This window comes from Labeo rohita, unplaced genomic scaffold (assembly GCF_022985175.1).
Source record: "Labeo rohita strain BAU-BD-2019 unplaced genomic scaffold, IGBB_LRoh.1.0 scaffold_30, whole genome shotgun sequence".
In the NCBI taxonomy this organism is placed as follows: domain Eukaryota; kingdom Metazoa; phylum Chordata; class Actinopteri; order Cypriniformes; family Cyprinidae; genus Labeo; species Labeo rohita.
The window spans coordinates 1,388,079-1,408,545 of record NW_026129217.1 but is presented as its reverse complement, the minus strand read 5'-3'; the positions used below and the strand labels follow the sequence as shown (position 1 = coordinate 1,408,545).

General features: G+C 36.7%; 1 protein-coding gene across 1 annotated transcript; it reads right to left on the bottom strand.

Moving 5' to 3' along the window:
* Positions 1–1,204: 1,204 nt before the first annotated feature.
* On the bottom strand, positions 1,205–20,242 carry proza (protein Z, vitamin K-dependent plasma glycoprotein a). Its single transcript, XM_051102862.1, has 10 exons — positions 20,056–20,242; positions 19,738–19,861; positions 15,233–15,402; positions 14,256–14,280; positions 13,725–13,838; positions 9,681–9,809; positions 9,261–9,376; positions 3,555–3,669; positions 3,136–3,461; positions 1,205–2,090 (listed from the first exon to the last, which is right to left on the bottom strand). Exons 2-10 carry the CDS (start codon positions 19,811–19,813, stop codon positions 1,881–1,883), a joined length of 1,281 nt encoding a protein of 426 aa, XP_050958819.1. The 5' UTR covers positions 19,814–19,861; positions 20,056–20,242; the 3' UTR covers positions 1,205–1,880.
* Between the last annotated feature and the right edge of the window lie 225 nt (positions 20,243–20,467).

Below are 20,467 nucleotides of genomic sequence, written 5' to 3'. Positions count from 1 at the left end.
TAATTCCACTCGGAGAGAACGGCTTTCATCTCACAACTTTCAAAGAGGCTGGTGACAGCTCGGTCAAAGCAGTGTCTTATTAGGGGCAATAAAATAAGCACCTTGTTGGCAGAGGCTATTTTCACTAACTCCACCCACTAATGTGTGATTGGTCTAAACACTACAAAAGCCGATAGTCTAACAACAGCTCCAGTGATGTAGATAGTGAAACGCGTGCCGTAGTCAATTTTGACGTGATCTCGAATTTGAATCTGCCATTTTCAGAACGTTTTTTTTTCCCTTTTTCAAGTCTCAACGTTTTAGTACATAAAAAAAAAAATCTAAAATTACGAGATTAAAGTTTACATATTTTGAGAAAGTTGAAATTTTTTGAGAATAAAGTCAAAATGACAAGAATTCAAAATGTTTTGAGAATAAAGTCGAAATTTATGAGAAAAAGTTGAGATGTTTTGAGAATAAAGTCAAAATTTATGAGTATAAAGTCAAAATATTTCAAGAATAAAGTCAAAATGACAAGAATTCAAAACGTTTTAAAGTAAGAATAAAGTAATTTATGAGAAAAAAGTAGAAATATTTTGAGAATAAAGTCAACATTAAAAGAATTCAAAATGGTTTGAGAATCAAGTCGAAATTTACGAGAATAAAGTTGAAATATTGTAAGAATAAAGTCAAAATATTTCAGGAATAAATTTTAAATAAGAATTCAAAATGTTTCGAAAATAAAGACAAAATGTTTCAAGAATAAAGTCAAAATATTTAGAGAATAAAGTCAAATTACAAGAATTTGAAATGGTTTGAGAATAAAGAGGAAATTTAAAGAATAAAGTCAAAATTTATGAGAATAAAGTCAAAATGTTTCAAGAATAAACACGAAATAATGTCTTACAATAATGCGTTTTTTACGCTCTTTAATGTAAAGTGACAGATCACTGCATTCATGTGAATCAGTAGTCTTTTCAATTACAATTAGACATTGATTTTATTATTTACAGTTTTCCTTTTGTTTTTCTTCTGTTTCATGTAAACAGCTGCTGCCATGTGTTTATATCTTGAATCAGCAATCTCACAAGGCTAAACTGCTACCCAGACCCACCTCCTGTGGGCGATTTCTTGATCATCCCAGAGCTGAACTTGACACACAGTCAAACAGTGAGAACACAGATATATTTTGAAGTATCCGCATCTTAAGACAGACATCAGTTCCTCTCTTTAATATTATTTTTTATTTATGGCCAGCAGTCAAATAATCAGATCAGTATATATGATAAAATGCAAATGTTCCTATTATTGCTAAACAGCCAAGCAGATGATCAGTTTATATTAGTTCAATTATTTCAAGTCAAGCTTAGTCAAGCTTAAAAAAAGAAAGCTAGCTCTAATTGGCTTCCTATTTGTTCCACCTGCACTACTCATGGTCAATTAGCAATACAATGGTCATATATATCTCATTTAGGAGGTGTTTTGGTACAAAAAAAAACCTTGACTAACATAGGTCAGGGAACTTAAATAATCAAAAAACATAAACCCCCTTTATTCCACATTCATTGTGTTACTGTAAAAGATTAATCAGTGCATGTTATTATAACATAATCCAATTCTCATTTCATTTTACCTCAAAAACTTCAGAAAAAAAGGGGAATGAGGAAAAAGGATAACATTGCACAATAGACATGTCTATGCAAGAGTGTAATTTGCCATTAAACAAAATAAGAAAAACCAGTATGGTTTGGGTTCAGGATACATGTGACAGTAAGTTAACCTTTTTTTTCTGGAACACTCCCTTGACGTTTCTAATCTGCTGCGTGGAAGTGGACACAATGGCAATGTAAACTAAAACAAAAACAAGGTAGAAGTGTATTGCACATTCGCTCTTTCCTCTTTCACTGCGGGCGCATGAATGTGTTCAACCACGGCAAGAAGCGGGACACTTTCTGTAAGACGTAACCGTTCTTGCAGTCGGTTCCCGAAGGCTTGCTCACTATGCCGGTGAGGAAGAACACCTCTCTGTACAGCGTGAGCACAGGGCTGCCGTTTCCAAGGATGCAGTCTGCTTTAGCTCGAGGCATAGTACAGGCCATTTTGTTGGTGACCTGAACACAAAATAAAAGCACTCAGTTATATGTAGCTGCTTTAAATAACTTTGATTCACCCTGCTGTTATCCCCCGTACTGTATACTCCGTTTTTTTTTTTTGTATGTGTCCTCCCATTATTTTTAAACAATTTGTGCACCAGCTGATCCCAACACCTCAATATTGACAAAATCATGGAGACTTCTAGGGGCTTCTCATGTTCATACAGTTGAATGTTATCTAGTAATGTTACTAGAGTTTAATCCAGGGTTTCTATGGTTTTATGAAGGTGAATTTAAGATTTTTTTAAGACCAGGTAAAGAATATCCACCTTTTTCTTCCTATAAGAGTAAATTTTATGGGTCAGGCTTCCGGTCTCATCCGCGTCCAGCTATTTTTAGCTGTACAAAACTTGCTTGTTTTGCTGTTTGATATTGCATGTTGGTGTCTTACCAAATTATTTTAATGTATTATCTTAATTACAAACACACTGGTTTGTAGTGCAAACAATTTCTTACTTCCATGATGAAGAAAAAGATGGATATAAAGAATAATTTGAAGGGATCACAATAGGTCAGTGTGTTCTCTAAACTTCTAGAAAGTTCCAAGATTGCGTTATCAGTGTCTTTGTTTTTTGTGTCCAGTGCAAATGTCTAAGTTTTATCTTATTAAAATGAAGTGTGTTTATGCTTAAAACGAGCACATAATTTTTTTTTAGAAAAATCAACGTAATTCAAAAGAAAAAAGATACTTGTATCTTTTAATAAATACTTGTTCTTGTTCCAAGCATAAACACTTAATTTTGTTAATTTCTCAGAAAACAAGACTTTATTTTCCATCTCAAATCCTGATTTAGGACTGGAAAACAAGACAAAAAAAACAGAGGAATCAGTTTTTTGCAGTGTATGTACACTGCAAAAAAGGCTTATTTTACTTAGTATTTTTGTCTTGTTTCTAGTCAAAGTGTCTTAAATCAAGACGCATTTACTAGATTGCATTTGCTAGATTTCAAGATGCATTACTAGGAATCCCACAACCCCATAAAATACTAAGACGTCCACCAACCTGACCAGAGTGGCGCTGCGAACAAACCGGCAGTTTGTCATAGGACAGGTGATTTAACATGAGGTTCCCCTGAAGATCCGTTACACCTGAAACTTCCTTCCAGCCGGTGACGACACCCATGTAGTCGCCCGCCATGAGCACACTGTCAGCAAAGTCTCTCTCGGGCAGACAGGCCGGAAGCACGCTCTTCTTGAAGACGATCTTCTGCGTCAGCTCTACTACAGCCATGTCATTGTCAGGTTTGCCCTCAGCATAGAGCGGATGGATGTGCACCTGCTTTACCTGAAGCGTCTGCTCCCCTGCTTCGAATGAGGTCACCCTTTTACCTGTAGAATTTTAGCAATTATATATTTTAGCATTTTAGGAAATTGCCGTTCAACATGTTTCATTTAATTTCTGAGAACATAATGGCATCTCACCCACTGCCACCTGAAAGTCGCTGTACTTCCCAATGCACTGGGCTGTAGTGAGAACCATGTTTTCTTTGAAGATCACCCCACTGCAGAAGCCAACCGATCCATGTCGCAACATCGCCTTTGAGAAAACAAGTACATGTACACAATGTAAGGCAGGGAAGAGGTTCTCAACTCTGGCCTTCAAGGTCTACTTTCCTGCAGAGTTTAGCTCCAACCCTAATCAAACACACTGGATCATTAGAAAGCTACAGGCAGGTGTGTTTGATTAGGCTGGAAGCAAAACTCTGCAGGAAAGTGGACCTCGAAGGCCAGAGTTTAGAATCCTGGATGTAAGGATTTGCACACTGTTAAGTGACAACTCTGATTGATGTTCAGTTTAGCAAACAAGTCAGTGCATGAGAATTAAAGCAAAAGTGATGAAAACAAGCAAGTAACTGCAGGCGGCAGAGGCGGAAGGCTGTTCTAATGTTACACGATCTTACCCAAGCATTTCAATATGTCAATATTTTCATAACAACATGAGCTGCTTAAAATGAAGAAAGTTATCAACTGATATTCAAAATGATAAGCAAGTTTTGCTTTGTTTTCATGTATCTGCATGTATCTTGTATCTGCTTGATTCGGTTTCTCCTTTTGGATGACTAATATACACTATTAGCTATGTTTCCAACACCCTGTTTTTATGTGCATTTTGAAGTATCGCTTTAAAGGGGTCATCGGATGCTAAGTTGACTTTTTCATGTTTAAACATTAATGTGTGTTGGCAGTGTATGTACAAATTACCCTATAATGATAAAAATCCATGCAGTGGTTTTTAATTAATCTGTAAAAATAATATCCCCTTTTTCAAATCGAGCTGTTCTCAGATGTCTGTCAGTGTGGCGTCACACCAACAGAGGCCGCTCACACCAAAGTTGACTGACATGAGCGATTTACCTCAGACCAGCTCCACAGTCCGCCCTCTTCGTTTCGATGCCAGAGCAGGGATGTAAGTTCAAGAATATCTCTGATTGAGTGATTGAGGTGTTGTGTTGCTGGATGTAATAATGAACATAGTGGTCATCATTTACTCCCGACATCTGAGCCACTGAAGATGCAGTGGATTACGTTTGTTTGTGAAGGGAATGAACCTCCCGATTTACATATCCGTCTATGTTCGCACAAATCATTCGTGATCCCGGTTCACTTACAGCACAAGTGAATATAAGGGTTTTTTATGAATCTTTGTGATCGCCTTTCCTAATAATGTGTTAGTTAGCAAGTTTAGCCCCATGTCTGGCTTCTGGACGGGACAAGGTAGACCTCTCTGGTCTTCCGCAGGTTGTGATAGATAGTATCACTCAGGCTGGGGCCCCCTCTATGAGGCAGGCCTACGGTCTGAAGTGTGGTCTGTTTACTGAAAGGTGTTCCTCTCACCGAGAGGACCCTCAGAGATGCTCAGTTGCTATGATGCGTTAATTCCTGCAAGAAACGCTGGAGCGGAGGCTGTCCACTTTATAGGTGTACATCGCTGCCATCGTGGCCCATCATGATGCATCCCTGGGGAAGCATAACCTAATCGTCAGATTCCTGAAAAGTGCAAGGAGACTATATCCCCCTAGGTCTCACCTCATCCCCTCTTGGGATCTATCGGTGGTCCTCATAGGCCTAAGGAGGGATCCCTTTGAGCCACTTGACTCAGTTGAGCTGAAATATCTGTCTCAAGACTTCGCTCCTGATTGCGCTCACTTCCATCAAGAAGGTGTGGGACCTGCACGCATTCTGAGGTCAACGAATGGTGCCTAGAGTTTGGTCTTGCTGATTCTCACATTACCTTGAGACCCCAGCCTGGTTATGTGCACAAGGTTCCCACCACTCTTTTTTGAGATCAGGTGGCAAACCTGCAAGTGCTGTCCCCGGAGGTGGCAAACTCTGCCTTTGCGTTGCTGTGTCCCATTCAAGCAGCTCTTTGTCTGATTTGGAGGTCAGCAGAAGGGGAATGCATTTCTCCAAACAGAGGTCAGCTCATTGGGTAGTGGATGCCATCACCTTGGCATACCAATGCCAAAGTGAGCCATGCTCCCAGAGAGTGAGGGCTCACTCCACTCCACTTGCAGACATACCCAGAGCTGCGGGATAGGTGACACCTAACACCTTTGCATGAAGCCTGTGTCCTACTGTATGTTGGGTAACATCATGTAAATTGCAGGAGGCTGGCTTGCTGCCTTCGGTGAACTCTGAGTCCTCCATTGCCCCGCAGTTCAGATTAGATGGAGTAGTCTGTTATTGCGTCTGGTAGTGGGCTACCTTCTTTCCCCTCCGGACTTGGCATTAATGTTTCATTATTCCTACGGTTTATTCCCACCATGTTCCCCTTTCTTCCCTTAGTTTTTCCAAATTTTTCTCACATGGCCTTACATTCTGTCATTGTGCTCCACACCCCAATGACTTCTTCAGAATCCTGGCACCCCTGGTGGGCCTGTTATCTGGCTTACAGGGCGTTGGGAAGGTTACGTATTGAGCTTCATCTGTCCTAACACGCTTGCCTGTCAGCATTTGTACCTCAATAACGTAATCAGTTCAGGTTGTGGCGTTTTCCATAGGGACTCCATGACGTCAATCAACGTGACATCTAATGTGACTGACTGAAAGGGAACGTCTCGGTTACGTATGTAACCCTTGTTTCCTGAAGAAGGGAACGGAGATGTTACGTCCCTCATGCCACAACGTTGAACTGCGCTGAATGCTGGGATGCGTCTCGGCTCCTCAGCACAAACCTGAATAAGTGGATTCACTCTGCCATCTTATATACATGTATGTATGGGGAGTGGCTTGGCATGCAAATTCCACTCATATAGGTGACTTGGGCTCCCAAATGAGACCCTATGACCTATGACGTCAGTCGACGTAACGTCTTCACTCCCTCCTACAGGGAACAAGGGTTACAAACGTAACAGATGATTGGCAACACTGTCCTATTCCGTTGTTTCACAGTAGAAAACAAAACTAAAGAGACGGAATAAGGACAACAAAATAGTGGAAATTGCAACAACAACAGATGCTCACATTAGCTATGTTTCCATCACCTTGTCATCACCTGCATTTTGAAGTATTGCATCAGAAACGAGTGATGGAAATGCCAGAATTTGGGAAAAAAAAAATTTATAATGCGAATAATGGGAGATGGAAACACATTTTGTGAATAAATTCCACAAAAAAACATGTGGCTTTGTGCTATGGGATGGGATAACTTGACTGACCGGCAGACCGATCTTATTGCACAGCATCTAAAAAATGTTATGGTCATTCTGAAATGCCTGAGTAAAGTCTATTGTCAAAGTATTTCTGTATAACTGCCTCCCAAACAGCAGGCATCCGCCTCTGAAAGCAGTAACTGCATTTGTTATATTTCGTCTGGGCAAGTAATATATAAAAATTATTATATTCAGCGGCTTCAAGCTCTCCTGCTTTTCTTAGTCATCATTTATCAGGAAGTAATGATTTTGTTCTCTTTAACTCATTGGATGGAAACGGTGCTTATTCGCAAATGTTTTTTGTGATTTCCAATTTTGTGCATAAGTTAAATTCGCAACTTTGGATGGAAATCCGGCTATTGACAAGCGCTTGTGAGTGAGAGGGTATGAGACAGCTCAGCTTTGGTTTAAAAGACTTATCAACTTACAGGGAAAAAGTACGTGCGTCAACCACCTGCATTCTCGCAAAGCGTCAAATGGAATATACCTTGAAAGGCTAAGCGTTCAACTGTGCGCATACGGTAACGTATACTTTGGGCTTTAGTTTTCAGTCGACTGTTGTCTGTGCAATGTGTTCAAGCGCACATTTTTGGTCCAGACACTGTTGACGCAAAGCAACAACACCGTTGGCTTTCAGCGTATCTAATTCTTGTCAGCTTGGTGTGTCCCGGCCTTTGTAGGTGGTAGAAAAATTCTGACTCTGCTTGTTCAACTCTAACTCAAGCAGATATAAATTACTTAAGGCTGGAATACACTGTATGACTTAAAATCTGAACGGATTTTAAAACACTCGTCATCTCATACTAGCCAAATTTCTAAATAATTACAGAAAAAAACACTGTTTGAGTCTGTGAACATCATACCGTATTGACCCAAATATAAAAATGAGTGTGCCCACAAATAAGTAATGTAATGTGTGTTGAAATGTTAGAACATCGCGATTGAAAACAAAAGAAATATAAAAGCTTACAGTGGCATGAGTCGTGACTGCCATGTTAGCCTAACGGGACCAAACTTCCTCTGTAAGCGATTCTAAAATGTAAGACAGCACCCAGATTTGAAGACTACAATAGGCTACTATGAGGTTGATAGCCTTATTATTATATAATTCAGATGGGCTACCTGTTGTTTTTATGGTATATCAAAAGTGTATTTCAATTAGTGATTGTGGGTATATTTTGCCAGTATTTTCTAGACTTTCAAGACAAAAATTAAAACAGGAAAAATACGCAATATGAAAATAACACAAGATTTTCTTTCTCAAAAAGCCTTTTTCCAAAAGGTGTCTTATAATAAGTCGTCTTATATTCGTATCAATACAGTATAATTTTATATAAATATCTACAGATCAGTGTTAATTTCGTTGACGAAGACTATGACGAAAAATATTCGTCAACAAACATTTTTTACAGACGAAAACTAAATAAAAACTAAATAAAAATGACGAAGACGATGACGAAATTTAACTGACACTTTAGTCAACAAATAAAAACGAGAGGAAAATGTTGGGGTGGGACGAATGGAGAAGAGATCCAATGAGAACTACCCTTTTGTGGGGAAATCCAATCAGAGCGAATCTTTTGAGGGCAGGTTGATCTTGGCAAAGCCATTTTCAAAAGCCGCGGTTTTCAAGTTATGAGGACGTTTGTCATACATTATATTTAGTTATACATTATACTTGGTTGCACAGTCTTGGTTACAAAGCTTTGGCTAATTTTAAGTTGACTTTTCTTGTTAGCAACACGCTAACGTTTTGTGCACGCGGTCCGAGGGCAGCGGTATGTCTCATGAACAGACGGACAGACAGAAACGTTGATTTTACAGAGTAGCAAGGCATTGTGTCTTAGCAGTTATTTAACTTCTCTTGAGGTACATGAACATTTACAGTAGTGATTTTTATTTTTTATATTTAGATACCTTGTGCGAAGACCGTAGAAGACAGTAAGTTCATTGGTTATCTATTTCAATAATGCTGTACTTTATCTTGAAAGAATGTCATATGCGTTTCATATAATTCAGGGACAATGCATATCTTTTTCAGGGAGCATGTATATTGTTCAGGGAGAGCAGGTCTTATGGTTATTTTTGTGAAAAAGACTCATGTTTTTGACATTTAATAAAATAAATGTTTTTTATTACAACAATTAGATATGTGCCTATATGGTCTATATGCTTTCATATATTGTAATATACTAACAATTACGTGAATTATGGAGAAAAATCTGCTAATATTTGGTCTACTAAAACTAGACTAAGACTAAAACTCTTATTTAGTTGATATTTAGTCAACTAAACTAGACTAAGACTAAAAGATTTCAGATGACTAAAATAGGACTAAAACTAAATGGTGTATTATTTCAAAGACTAAGTCAGAATCTGCTGTCAAAATTAACACTGCTACAGACTGGCTTTGAATTTTGGTATCTAGCATCAACAACAAACATAATGTCTGGAAGATCAAGTGTGGTTTATTCACCTGCCAGGGACACTCTTCTGAGCCGCAGGTGAGTCCTTCATAGTCTGACTGTACGTTAGATGACTGACGTCTGGCCCACTGACTCAAACTTGCCACTTTTCCACATGGAAAGGTCACTAAAGAAAAAAATATACACTTAGTCACAACAAAAAATACTTTCGTTTTTTTTAAATAGTGTATATATAACAAAAAAAATATATGCATAATACTAATAAAACATGCTTTATTGAAACACATTTTAAAAAACAACTATTGATTGTTTTTTTTACAAAATAATTAGTTTTAAAAACAATGATAACACAAAACGGTTTTGTGAATAGTACATTTTGTCAACTCATCTGCCATTATCAGCTGTTAAGTTAATTTTTTAACCCGTTTATGCATTGTTTCTAAACTGGTTGTGATGCGTAAGGGACTCACCAGCCGGCACACATTTCTCTCTCTCCTGCAGTTTCCAGCCGTACGCACACGAGCACTCGTATGACGTATAGCCCGGCTTACAGAACTGACTGCAACCTTTGCTCTTATCGATTACACATACCGTTTGATCTAGATGTGACAAAAACCAGTGAGTTCAGTGAGAATGACAACAAACAAACATCATTCAGCGTCATACAATAAATACAATTAATATATATATATATAATAGAAATAAAGTAGCTGTAAAAGTTCTTATCAAATGATTAACTTTATAGAGTTTCAAGCCCTATTTAAAAGAGAAATTCACTTCCACAACACAAATTAACACAATTTACTCACCCCTTGTCATCCCAGATGTTCATGTCTTTCTATCTTCATATAATGGACTTCAATTGTGCCCCCAAGTGTGAACTTTCAAAATGCAGTTTAAATCTGGCTTCAAATGGCTCTAAATGATCCCAGCCGAGAAAAGAAAGGGTTTTATCTAGCAAAATTTATAAACAATTTATAAACTTTTTAACCTAAAATGCTGGTGTTGTCTTGACTCTGTGGTGCACAAGCGTAGCCTGTGTAATCCAGGTCAATACAGTTAGGGTACGTAAATAACTCAGTCTCTTTTTTTTTTAAACTGCATCATCTTACATCGCTGTTTTACCCTTTTTTTTGGTAAAGGACGTTTGATCTTCTTTGCATGTTCACTTTGTAAACACTGGGTCAAAACTTCTGCAGTGATGTAAGATGATTTTGAAGTTGGGGAAGAAAACGAGACAGGAGTTTTTTGACATGCCCTAACTGTATTGACTGTATTGAACTGGAAAAAAGCAGAGTTCACGCAGACTTAGACAAGACGAGCGTTCAAGGTTAAAAAGTACATAAATTGTCAATTTGTTTAGAAAATGGCTGATCATTTCGCTAGATAAAACCCTTCTTCCTCGGCTGGGATCGTTTAGAGTCATTTGAAGCTGCATTTAAAATGCAATTTGGAAGTTCAAACTTGGGGGCACCATTGAAGTCCATTATATGGAGATAATTTCTGAATTTCTTTCCTCAAGAAACAATTTCTTTACGACTAAAGAAAGAAAGACAAAAACATCTTGGATGACAAAGTATATTATCTGTAAAAAAAAATTCTGGAAGTGAACTTCTCCTTTAAGCAGGTCAAACAAAATGTGTAGTGTTGTACAGTATGTCATAATTTTGTTGAAAGGGTCATGAAATACATTTTCAGATCTTTCTGGATTCACTGCTCTGTATCCAAGCTCTTGTGACTGACATGACTGACATGAATTGTTGACAGATCTCATCATCATCATTCATTAAATTTATTTATAGACACCTTTCATGACACTCAAGGTCACCTTACAGAGCATACTGTAACTTACATTAAGACACTGAGAAATAAAATATTGCTTAGTACAAGCAAAATCGTAAATAAGCCTGTTTAAATAAATTAGTTTTACAATAAGATTTAAAGCTATGGAGACTATTGCTGTTACAAATGTCTGTGACCCCCATACTGTACAGCCAGATGTGTGGTAAGACAAAAAACAAAAAAAAAAATGATGAAGATCTGAGGGTCCGAGCAGGAATATTAATTTGAAGAAGATCAGAGAGATATGAAGAAGCTAGATTATTAAGAGGAGCAAGATTTTGAAATCAATGTGATATTTTACCAGGAGCAAGTGCAAATGAGAAACAGGAGAAATGTCTCTGTGGAAAGAATTCTAGAGGTAATTTGTGTAGCTGAATTCTGGACCAGCTGCAGTTTATATAGAAATTTAGAAAGAAGATCAAAGAGAAGAGAACTGCAATAATCTATATGTAATAAAACTAAGGCATGTACAAGGATAGCTGTGCTATTTATTGTCAAAGCGGCTGAAGACTGTCTATGTGGTAACACTTTACAATATGGTGTCATTTGTTAAAATTAGTTATCATATTAACTAACATGAACAAATACATTTATTACAATATTTACTAATCTTTGTTAATGTTAGTTAATGAAGATACAGTTGTTCATTGTTAGTTCATGTTAGTTCACAGTTTATTAATCACTGTTAACAAGCACAACTTTTGATTGTAATAATACATTAGTAAATGCTGAAATTAACATCAAGATTAATAAATGCTGTCGAAGTTCTGTTCATTCTTAGTTTATGTTAACTGACTAATGTTAAATAACCAACCTTATTGTGAAGTGTTATAAAGTGGTGTTATTTTTCATAAACTAAAATATGCAGAACGAATAATAATAACCCAGACTTAACCTGCGTGAATAGAAAAACTATAGACTGGTCAATAATCACAGAAAAGCTTTCAGATTTAGCCTAAGTAGATTTTGTACTAGTAAAATGTCAGTTTTACCACTATTGAGTTTAGGCAAAATAGATGAAAAACTGTTTTTAATTTCACTGAAGAAGCCTAAAAAAGTCTGTGTTTGTCCTGCTGGTGATTAATGCAAAATTAAATGTTAAAAGAAGACAATTTTTGTGAGTGCAGATCATGGTTTTCTATACTAAGCAGTAGATAAATAAATAAAAGGGCCCAAAACTGAGCCTTGGGGAACACCAGTGGTTAAACTATGACAGACAAGCGAGTCCAGTTTGTCTATGAGGATGTTATGTGATATTGTATCAAAAGAACAATTAGAACAAACAAATGAGTATCGTCAGCTAACCAGAATCCCCTGCCATAAGCAGATCATTAGTAGTTCTGACAAGTGCAGCTTCTGTGCTATGAAGGTGGATGGAAGCCAGAACGTTTAGAACAAATTGTTGTCTGAAAGGTAATGAGACACCTGTGCTGCAACTTGCTTTTCTAGTATTTTACAAATACATTTGATATAGGATGAAAGTTGCAGGGCTTGTACAGATACTGTAAAATGAAATCCCAGGACTTTCAACCACTACTTTTTAGATTTTCAAGGACTTTAATCAGAGATGTCACTTAGCAAACAATGTCTTCTCTTTCAAATTCTAAAAAAAAGATTTAAAAAAAATATACTAATGAAACAAAACAGCAAAAATAAAGTGAAGCACATGCAAAGTATGCAATGATGTCAACTTTAAGAACAAAAAGAGAAAGAAATAAATACAAAATACAAAAACCGCTCCAAAATCCCAATCTATATCAAATGATTCACAATCCATGTCTCAAAGTCCCAATCTGAATAATGATTCATGAACCATCATTTGAGATCAGAACTCGAAATGCAGATTGCAAATTATTCAATTTGTGAAATGATTCTGAAACCCGCTCTGAAGTTGTAATGAAATGAATTGCGACATGTGGTCCGAAGTCCTGATTTGAGTCAAATGATTCGTGAACCAGCACCAAAGCCCCAATCTGAATCAAATGATTCAACCATCACTGCATGCTTTTTAAAATTATTACAAGCAGTGTTGAAATTTGAAAATGAATGTCTCTTTTAATCTGAACTGTTTTGTTTTCTCTCTTTTAAAATGAATGATCAAAGTCACAAGTTTGAATCAATCCGAGCGGTTCCAGCGTAAATGACTCACTCACTTGATTCGGTTCATCTCTTCCTCTTTTTGCATCTGTGAATACTACTACCAACTGGCTTAGCATGTTAGTTTTATACATCAAATGATATAAGCAAAAAAGTGTAATGTTTTTTGAATTGTGTGAATTTTCAAACCCTGAAGTTGACAAAATGAGTTGGATTTTTTTCTGTTGTTTTATGTATGGGAGTTATTATAGCAGTTTTAAGTGATGAGGGGGAAAAAATGAATGAATCCCAGTGATTAAAGAAGACAAAGGAGATGAACAAACTTTTAATGTGTTGGAAGAGGACCAAGTTGACAAGTAGTGGATTTCGATTTCTGAATGGTAAAGATTATCTTGTCAGCTATAGAAAGTTAAAAGGTAGACCTTCTTGATTTGTTAAGGGACGTGGAGGGGAAATCCTGGCATTTCAGAAGTGTGGAAAGCCTAATTCTAGACATTTTAATTTTGCATTTCATGATCCCTTTAATGTGTACTTTTTAAATAGAGCTCAATCAAAATGGGGGTTCAGTTACATACCTGTCTCACAGTGGATTCCTGAAAAGCCTGATTTACAAATGCAGTCGTAGCCCCCCACGCTATCTGAACACATGGCTCCATTTTTGCACGGCTGCTCAGCGCACTGGTCACCATCTAGTGTGTTAAACATCATCAGGCACACACATCGTACATAGAAAACATTATATAATCTGTAAATGTATAAAACCACACTACACCATATCTTCAGCTTTAGTACATGGTTCTCTGGAAGGCTTGATTATGACTGGTCAATCATAGCATTTCCATGTGCAAAACCATGTGACCGGTGAAACTATATAAAATTAACTGTTTTCCCAGCAAAACCAATTGTTGTTAGTTTCATGTAATAACCAGTTAACCTGGACACACAATAGGTCCAATATGTTTTATATCTATATTTCTTAAGCTTCTCTAATCAGTTTGATTGCATCAGGGAAACAAGGGGATCAGCTGATTCCACACAACACACTAGACAGTTCACACTAGACTTTCTCACATGACCTTCAAGCATTTGCAAAATTCATAACTTACCAATGTAGACAGACCAGAAGATATCCTTTAAAAAAAACAAACACAATCCATTTCAATCTGTACATGATTAAAAGTGCAACTGTGTATATTAGATAATTATAAAGACTAGATGTGTGTGATATTCACAAAAACATTTGGTCACACTTCATATTAGGTGGCCTTAACTACATCCAGAAATAAGTACAATGTACTTATTGTGGTCACATTGTATAGCAAAACACTTTTGCTTCTATTAAGGTGGGTTACGGGTAAGGTTAGGGACAGGTTTGGTGGTATGGGTAGGTTTAAGGATGGGTTAAGGTGTAAGGGATGGGTCAACAGTGTTATAAGTGTTGTTACAGAAACTAATTACATATAGGTATTTTTAAAATTATAAGTACACTGTAAAAACATGCATGTACACAGTAAGTGCACTGTACCAAATGATTAATTTAAATGTAAGAACAAAGTAGTTAAGGACACCTAATATAAAGTGGGACCAAACATATCTCAATTTTTCAGTAATGCTAATTGGACAAGATTTTGCTGAGTGTGTTTTTGTGCTGATATCTTGGCTGGTTGAATGAACTTTTCCACTACATGATATTTGCATTTTAAACAAACATTTTAAAGTGAACTGACACTTTATATATGAAACTAATCACAGTTGAGTCATTGCATCATTCACTTAAACAATTCATTCAGTAATGAAGCAGCGCTATGTGTTGCTCGGACACAAAAAACAGTTCTGCTGTGCTCAACAAACATTTTTGTTGACAAAATATGAACAGTGGAATTTAAAATGTTAACTTATTGTTTATTGAACTGTTTTGTAAAATCAGTATCACAGTGCTTTTGTTTGGTTTGTGCAAAGCAAACAAAATGCTCAAAAATCTCAGGTTGCACATTGTTGCACAAACAATAATTAGTTTCATCACAGACAACATCACACACACCTAGTGTAGACAGGTGAATCCAGGTTCAAGATTCATACTCACTGTACGATAAGTATCCTGGAAGACTTCTCTTGCTTCTTCGTAATCACAAACTTCCTCTAAACACTCCCTCTCCAGGTTGGCAGGGAGTTTAGCCTCTTCACCATCCGTGTTGGCTCTCTTTTGACGGGAAATTACACTAAGTGCATCCGACTTTTCCAGAAACACAGGAGCTGAAGTGTGTAGGGACACAGAAAAATGTTTTAAATATTGATAATAATAATAATTAAAAAATGTTTTTGAACAGCAAATCAGAACATCAGAATGATTTCTGAAGGATCTGAAGACTGGTCATTTTAAAATACATTCAAATAGAAAACAGTCACTTTAAATTGTAAAAATATTTCACAATTTTACTGCTTTTGATGGATTGTGGATCAAATAAATGCAGGCTTGGTGAGCAGAAGAGACTTATTTAAAAAAAAACACAATCTTACTGTTCAAAAACTTTTGACTGGTAGTGTATATTGTTATAAAATTCTATTTAATTATCTTAAAACAACTAAATTGCTACTACAATTGACTTACTGATTAACTTTAAACAGTAAAATACTCTATCAACCAACATTAGATCATGCTTTTCAAAATTAGCCTTATCGCACACTTGAACAAAGACGGCGAAAACAAAATAACCGCAGGGCATTGTAAATTAAGCTGCTCCAATACAAGCAGGGTTGCCAGGTCTGCAAAACAAAATCAACCCAATAGCATTTATTTCTGTAGCTTTCCCTTCTGTCAATAAGGCATCCTGGGGATGAGGGGAGATCACTTGAACTCACAGACAAAAATCAACCTGCGGCAACAGTGTAAAAGTAGCTACAGATTTGGCAACAGTGACTATAGGGATAAGAATAAAAATAAAAATGTGAAATGTAATTGTGTTTAACAGTTTTAAGGCACTGTAGCCAATAGCAAACATTGAGGGCAAAAAGCAATGACCAATCAGAGGTGTTTAGTCAGCGGCGCATCCACTCAAAGAGTTTTTTGTTCAGTGTTCGACACACCTGCAAATCCTTCCATTACGACGAACAACCAGTAAACACAATGTAAATAAGCCATTCATTGTGCAGCGTAGACATCTTCATAATTTATGACAAAACATTGCCTTTATTACAAGGTGTTTTCACAAATGTGCAGAGCTCAGTCAGTGAGCCGACAGCCTCAGTGATTATAAAGGTAACACTGCAAAGTTTCTGGACTGACAACTGAAATTAAATGAAGTTTTCTTTTTCTTGTGCCCTTAAGAAAAAAAGCATACATTTCTTTTATATGCTTACATTTACTTACGTAATTAATCATTTCTCAAATGTTTTACCTCCCTATATTTAAAAACTGTCTTATTTCCTAGAGTTTATGATCCAAAATGGATGATGTAATTACATCAACATTATGAATTAGACTCTTCTTTTTTTATATAGCCCTTTGTGCAAATTTTTGGGAGTAACTTCTGTTCATCTGCAAACAATCAGCAACTACTCAATCAATCAATCTGAAACCAGTTTTCAAAAACTGGGTACAGTGAGGTGGCTTTATCTCTCTTTACCCCTCAAACAAAAAAGCATTAACAAATCACTTTTGATAGATCACTAATATCCCCAACCGCTCAGATGAGTTTTTCCACAGCAACATTACAGACGTATTAATTATTGCTGTAGTAATATAACGCTATGTTACGCAATGTACATGTAATGCTGCTTTTACCAAAATGTTCCTACATTAACTGGAGCATTAATGGATATCTCAAAAGTGCTCTGCGTCATTCTTGACATAATAAATATTGTATTTCCCTGCTTTAGAAACATTCCTGTAAACAATGCTGAAAGGAATTACAGGTGAAAGGGAAGATTAAATTCAATTTTCAAGCACCTGTGTGGAAACAAACCGGAGAAGAGACGCTAAAAACAAGATTCTTAGTGATTCACAGTGAATTATTTCACCCATGTATCATTCATTAAATTGGGAGAGCAGACCACAGATGCAAACTATATGTTGTCTTTTTCATGTTGTTACTGCCAAATATAATAGGAACAATAATAGGAGAAAATTAACACAGCAGACTGTAAAAGGCGCTTGCCACAAATATTCTTGTGATACTAATGTAACATTAAAGGAGAAGTTCACTTCCAGAACAACAATTTACAAATAATGTACTCACCCCCTCATCATCCAAGATGTTTATGTCTTTCTGTCTTCAGTCATAAAGAAATTATGGTTTTTGAGGAATACATTTCAGGATTTTTCTCCATATAATGGACTTGATTGGCGCCCCCGATTTTGACAATTTTTTTTACAAAATGTAGTTTAAATGCAGCTTCAAGGGTCTCTAAACGATCCCAGCCGAGGAAGTTCAGGCTCTGGGATGCGTTTTCACGACGCTACATATTAGTGATGGGTCTTTCTTGAATAATTAATTTTGAACAGATCTTTTATGTGACTCAGAAAGAACGAGTCGTCTCGGGGGAGTGATTCATTCAGTCACGCATGCGCAACATCCTATTAGTTCTGTACTGGAATTAGTTCACCTGTTTCGAGTCTTCGGGTTTTTCGAGTCGTTTGTTCATCTTATGGGGCGTCACGTGATGAACGAATGACTCGAACCCGAAAACTTGTCAGATAAGAGGTGAGGTGAGTTAATCATAGGCTAAAAACCCAGGTAAAGAATGAATTAATCTTTTCTGTTTCTTATAGCATTACAGTTTTGTCTTGTTTGTAGTGTGATCAATGTTTGTGTAAGCAGTAGATGTGTTAGGGAAGTAACATGTAACATTTTAATTATATTTTGCTAAAATGAACAAAATGACTCGGAAAAAAGATTTGTTAATTTTGCTGAAGGAGACTCGGATCGGTAACATGATCCGAACTTCCCATCACTGCTACGAATCACGTCTAAGTTCATGGTCTGTGTACTCAGTCTGTGAATTTCTTCACGACTGAAGACAGAAAGACATGAACATCTTGGATGACAAGGGGGTGAGTTAATTATTTATGAATTGTTCTGGAAGTGGACTTTTCCATTAAATACAAAGCACATTGTCTTTCTGAGCATGATGGAAAGTTTACAGCTGATGGTTTAGGATCGTTTGTAGTGAAGCCTAGTTATTTAAAATGATTTGTTTCAGACTTTTTGAGTGGCACTTCCCCAAACCATAAGCAAATTTCCCCAAATCTGACGCTTTAAATGCTTAAGTCGGATGGACTCTAATTGACTGGCCATGTTTTAATGATTCATCAGCTTCAGAAGAATTGTTCTGAAAATAATTCCAACAATATAGTTCCTTCGTTATAACTGTGCTACTATTTTTTTTAAATTAAAGTTTATCAACTAAATATTTATCATAATGTCTATCGTCCTTGGTGCGAAGCCCTTACCTTTATGAAAATGAACTATGATTTTATTATAGTAAAATTGTAGTAATCATGTTTTTTTTGCCGTATTGACTACCATTTGTATAACCACAGTTTTACTACAAATACATTGGTTAAGCTATGGTTAGTGTAGCTAAATCATGGCTAATTTGTAGTTACCATGGTTTAACTATTGTAACCATGTTTTTTTTTTTTGTTTAATTTGTAGTAAAACCATGGTTAACTTTCATAAGGGATTAACAGTCGATCTGTATTACAAGTGCTGTAAACCAATCACATTATCCTAATTTGGTTTCTAATCCTGTGTCTCTCTCAAGGCTCTGCCTGAAGTTGGCAGCATTACAAATGAACTAAAATGGCGCAAGTTGTTAACGACTCTGCAAATCTCTTGCCCTACACTGTCAAATAAGCACTATGATCATATATCAGTTGAGGAGAGCAAACTATATTAAAATGCATTTTAGAGCAAACATTATTTACACAACATATGCTATCCACCTTATTTTTCAATGCGGAAGTAAGCTGTTTTCTGGTAATGTGTTAGCTTTCCGGTTCGTAATCCACCATAGGGAAATAACGAGAAGAATATTGAAGTGCAGTAAAGGGTAAAACAGTTTGCACCACAAACCAGTGTGTTCATAATTAAGATAATACATTAAAATAATATGGTAAGACACACCTGTTAGCAATATCAAGCAGCAAAAGGAGCTTTTGTGCAGCTAAAAATAGCTGGATGAGACCGGAAGCCAGACACAAAAAATTTACAAATGGCTGCACCCACTCTTATGGGAAAAATAAGGTGGAAAAAAACAACTAAATCCACAGCAACAGTAGCCAAATTGTTCTTAACAAAGGCGGGTTTGGCAACCCGGGCATGAGTTTGATCACGTGGTGCCTGTTACTTTTCTCAACGCTTTTAATAACAGGCCAATCCTCTGTGACCATAATGTGTTTTATTTAAGCCTTTTATATGAGCTCCAGGGGATTTACATTGGCATGTCAGGCTCTATTCTTCGCTTAATTAATTTGCATGATTACACGCTGAAGTGCTCAGAGGTCTGAGAGAAACGAAGACCAATGTTTATGAAGCACAAGAAAAACAGTTCGTGTTTAATGACTAACAAAAGATGTAAATGCATTACCTGATCTTTTGTGCAGTCCAGCGCTCACAAACCCAAACAAAACTGCGAGAGAAACGAATCTTACGAGACGAGCCATGATGAAGAAGATGAAGATGATGAAGATGATGAAGGTCGACGCCTCTGCCTGGAAAAGCAGGATGATTATAAACAACACCGTTAACTGCTGTTACACCCCCGCACGTCATCAGTGTTACATTTCAAATGAGAACAAACGTTATTTAAATAACGTTTTAGCGGGTTTTTAAATGTAAAACGCACTGTGGGTTGTTTATCATTCATATTTCATTTATTATAGGCTGTTACATAACGGACACTCACCGGATCAGTTCGTGACGCAGATCTGAACGAGCTCTTCACGCGCTTCGGATCAGCAAACAATGAAGTGTGATCGATCTGCGCTGACAATCTGCTGTCAGATCTACTGATGTCAAACAGTCTGTGTCAGACCGACATCATTACAGCTATTGTTGTTGTTTTGTGCACGCGTGACCCATCCTGCGCTTTTGTGGACAACCACACGAGGGAGCAAACGGACTAACAATTAGAAAAATATTGGCTATATTCACATTAAGCTGCGATGTGATGCTTTCATCAGTTCAGTCGTTTTGTCTGTGTGTGTTGTTGTTGTTTTTTTCTATGTGAGGCAAGTAAGTAAAGTTTTATATATATAGCATCTTATAAAAACAAGTGCTGGAGGTAATAAACCACGTTGCACTTAGTTTGAATTAGG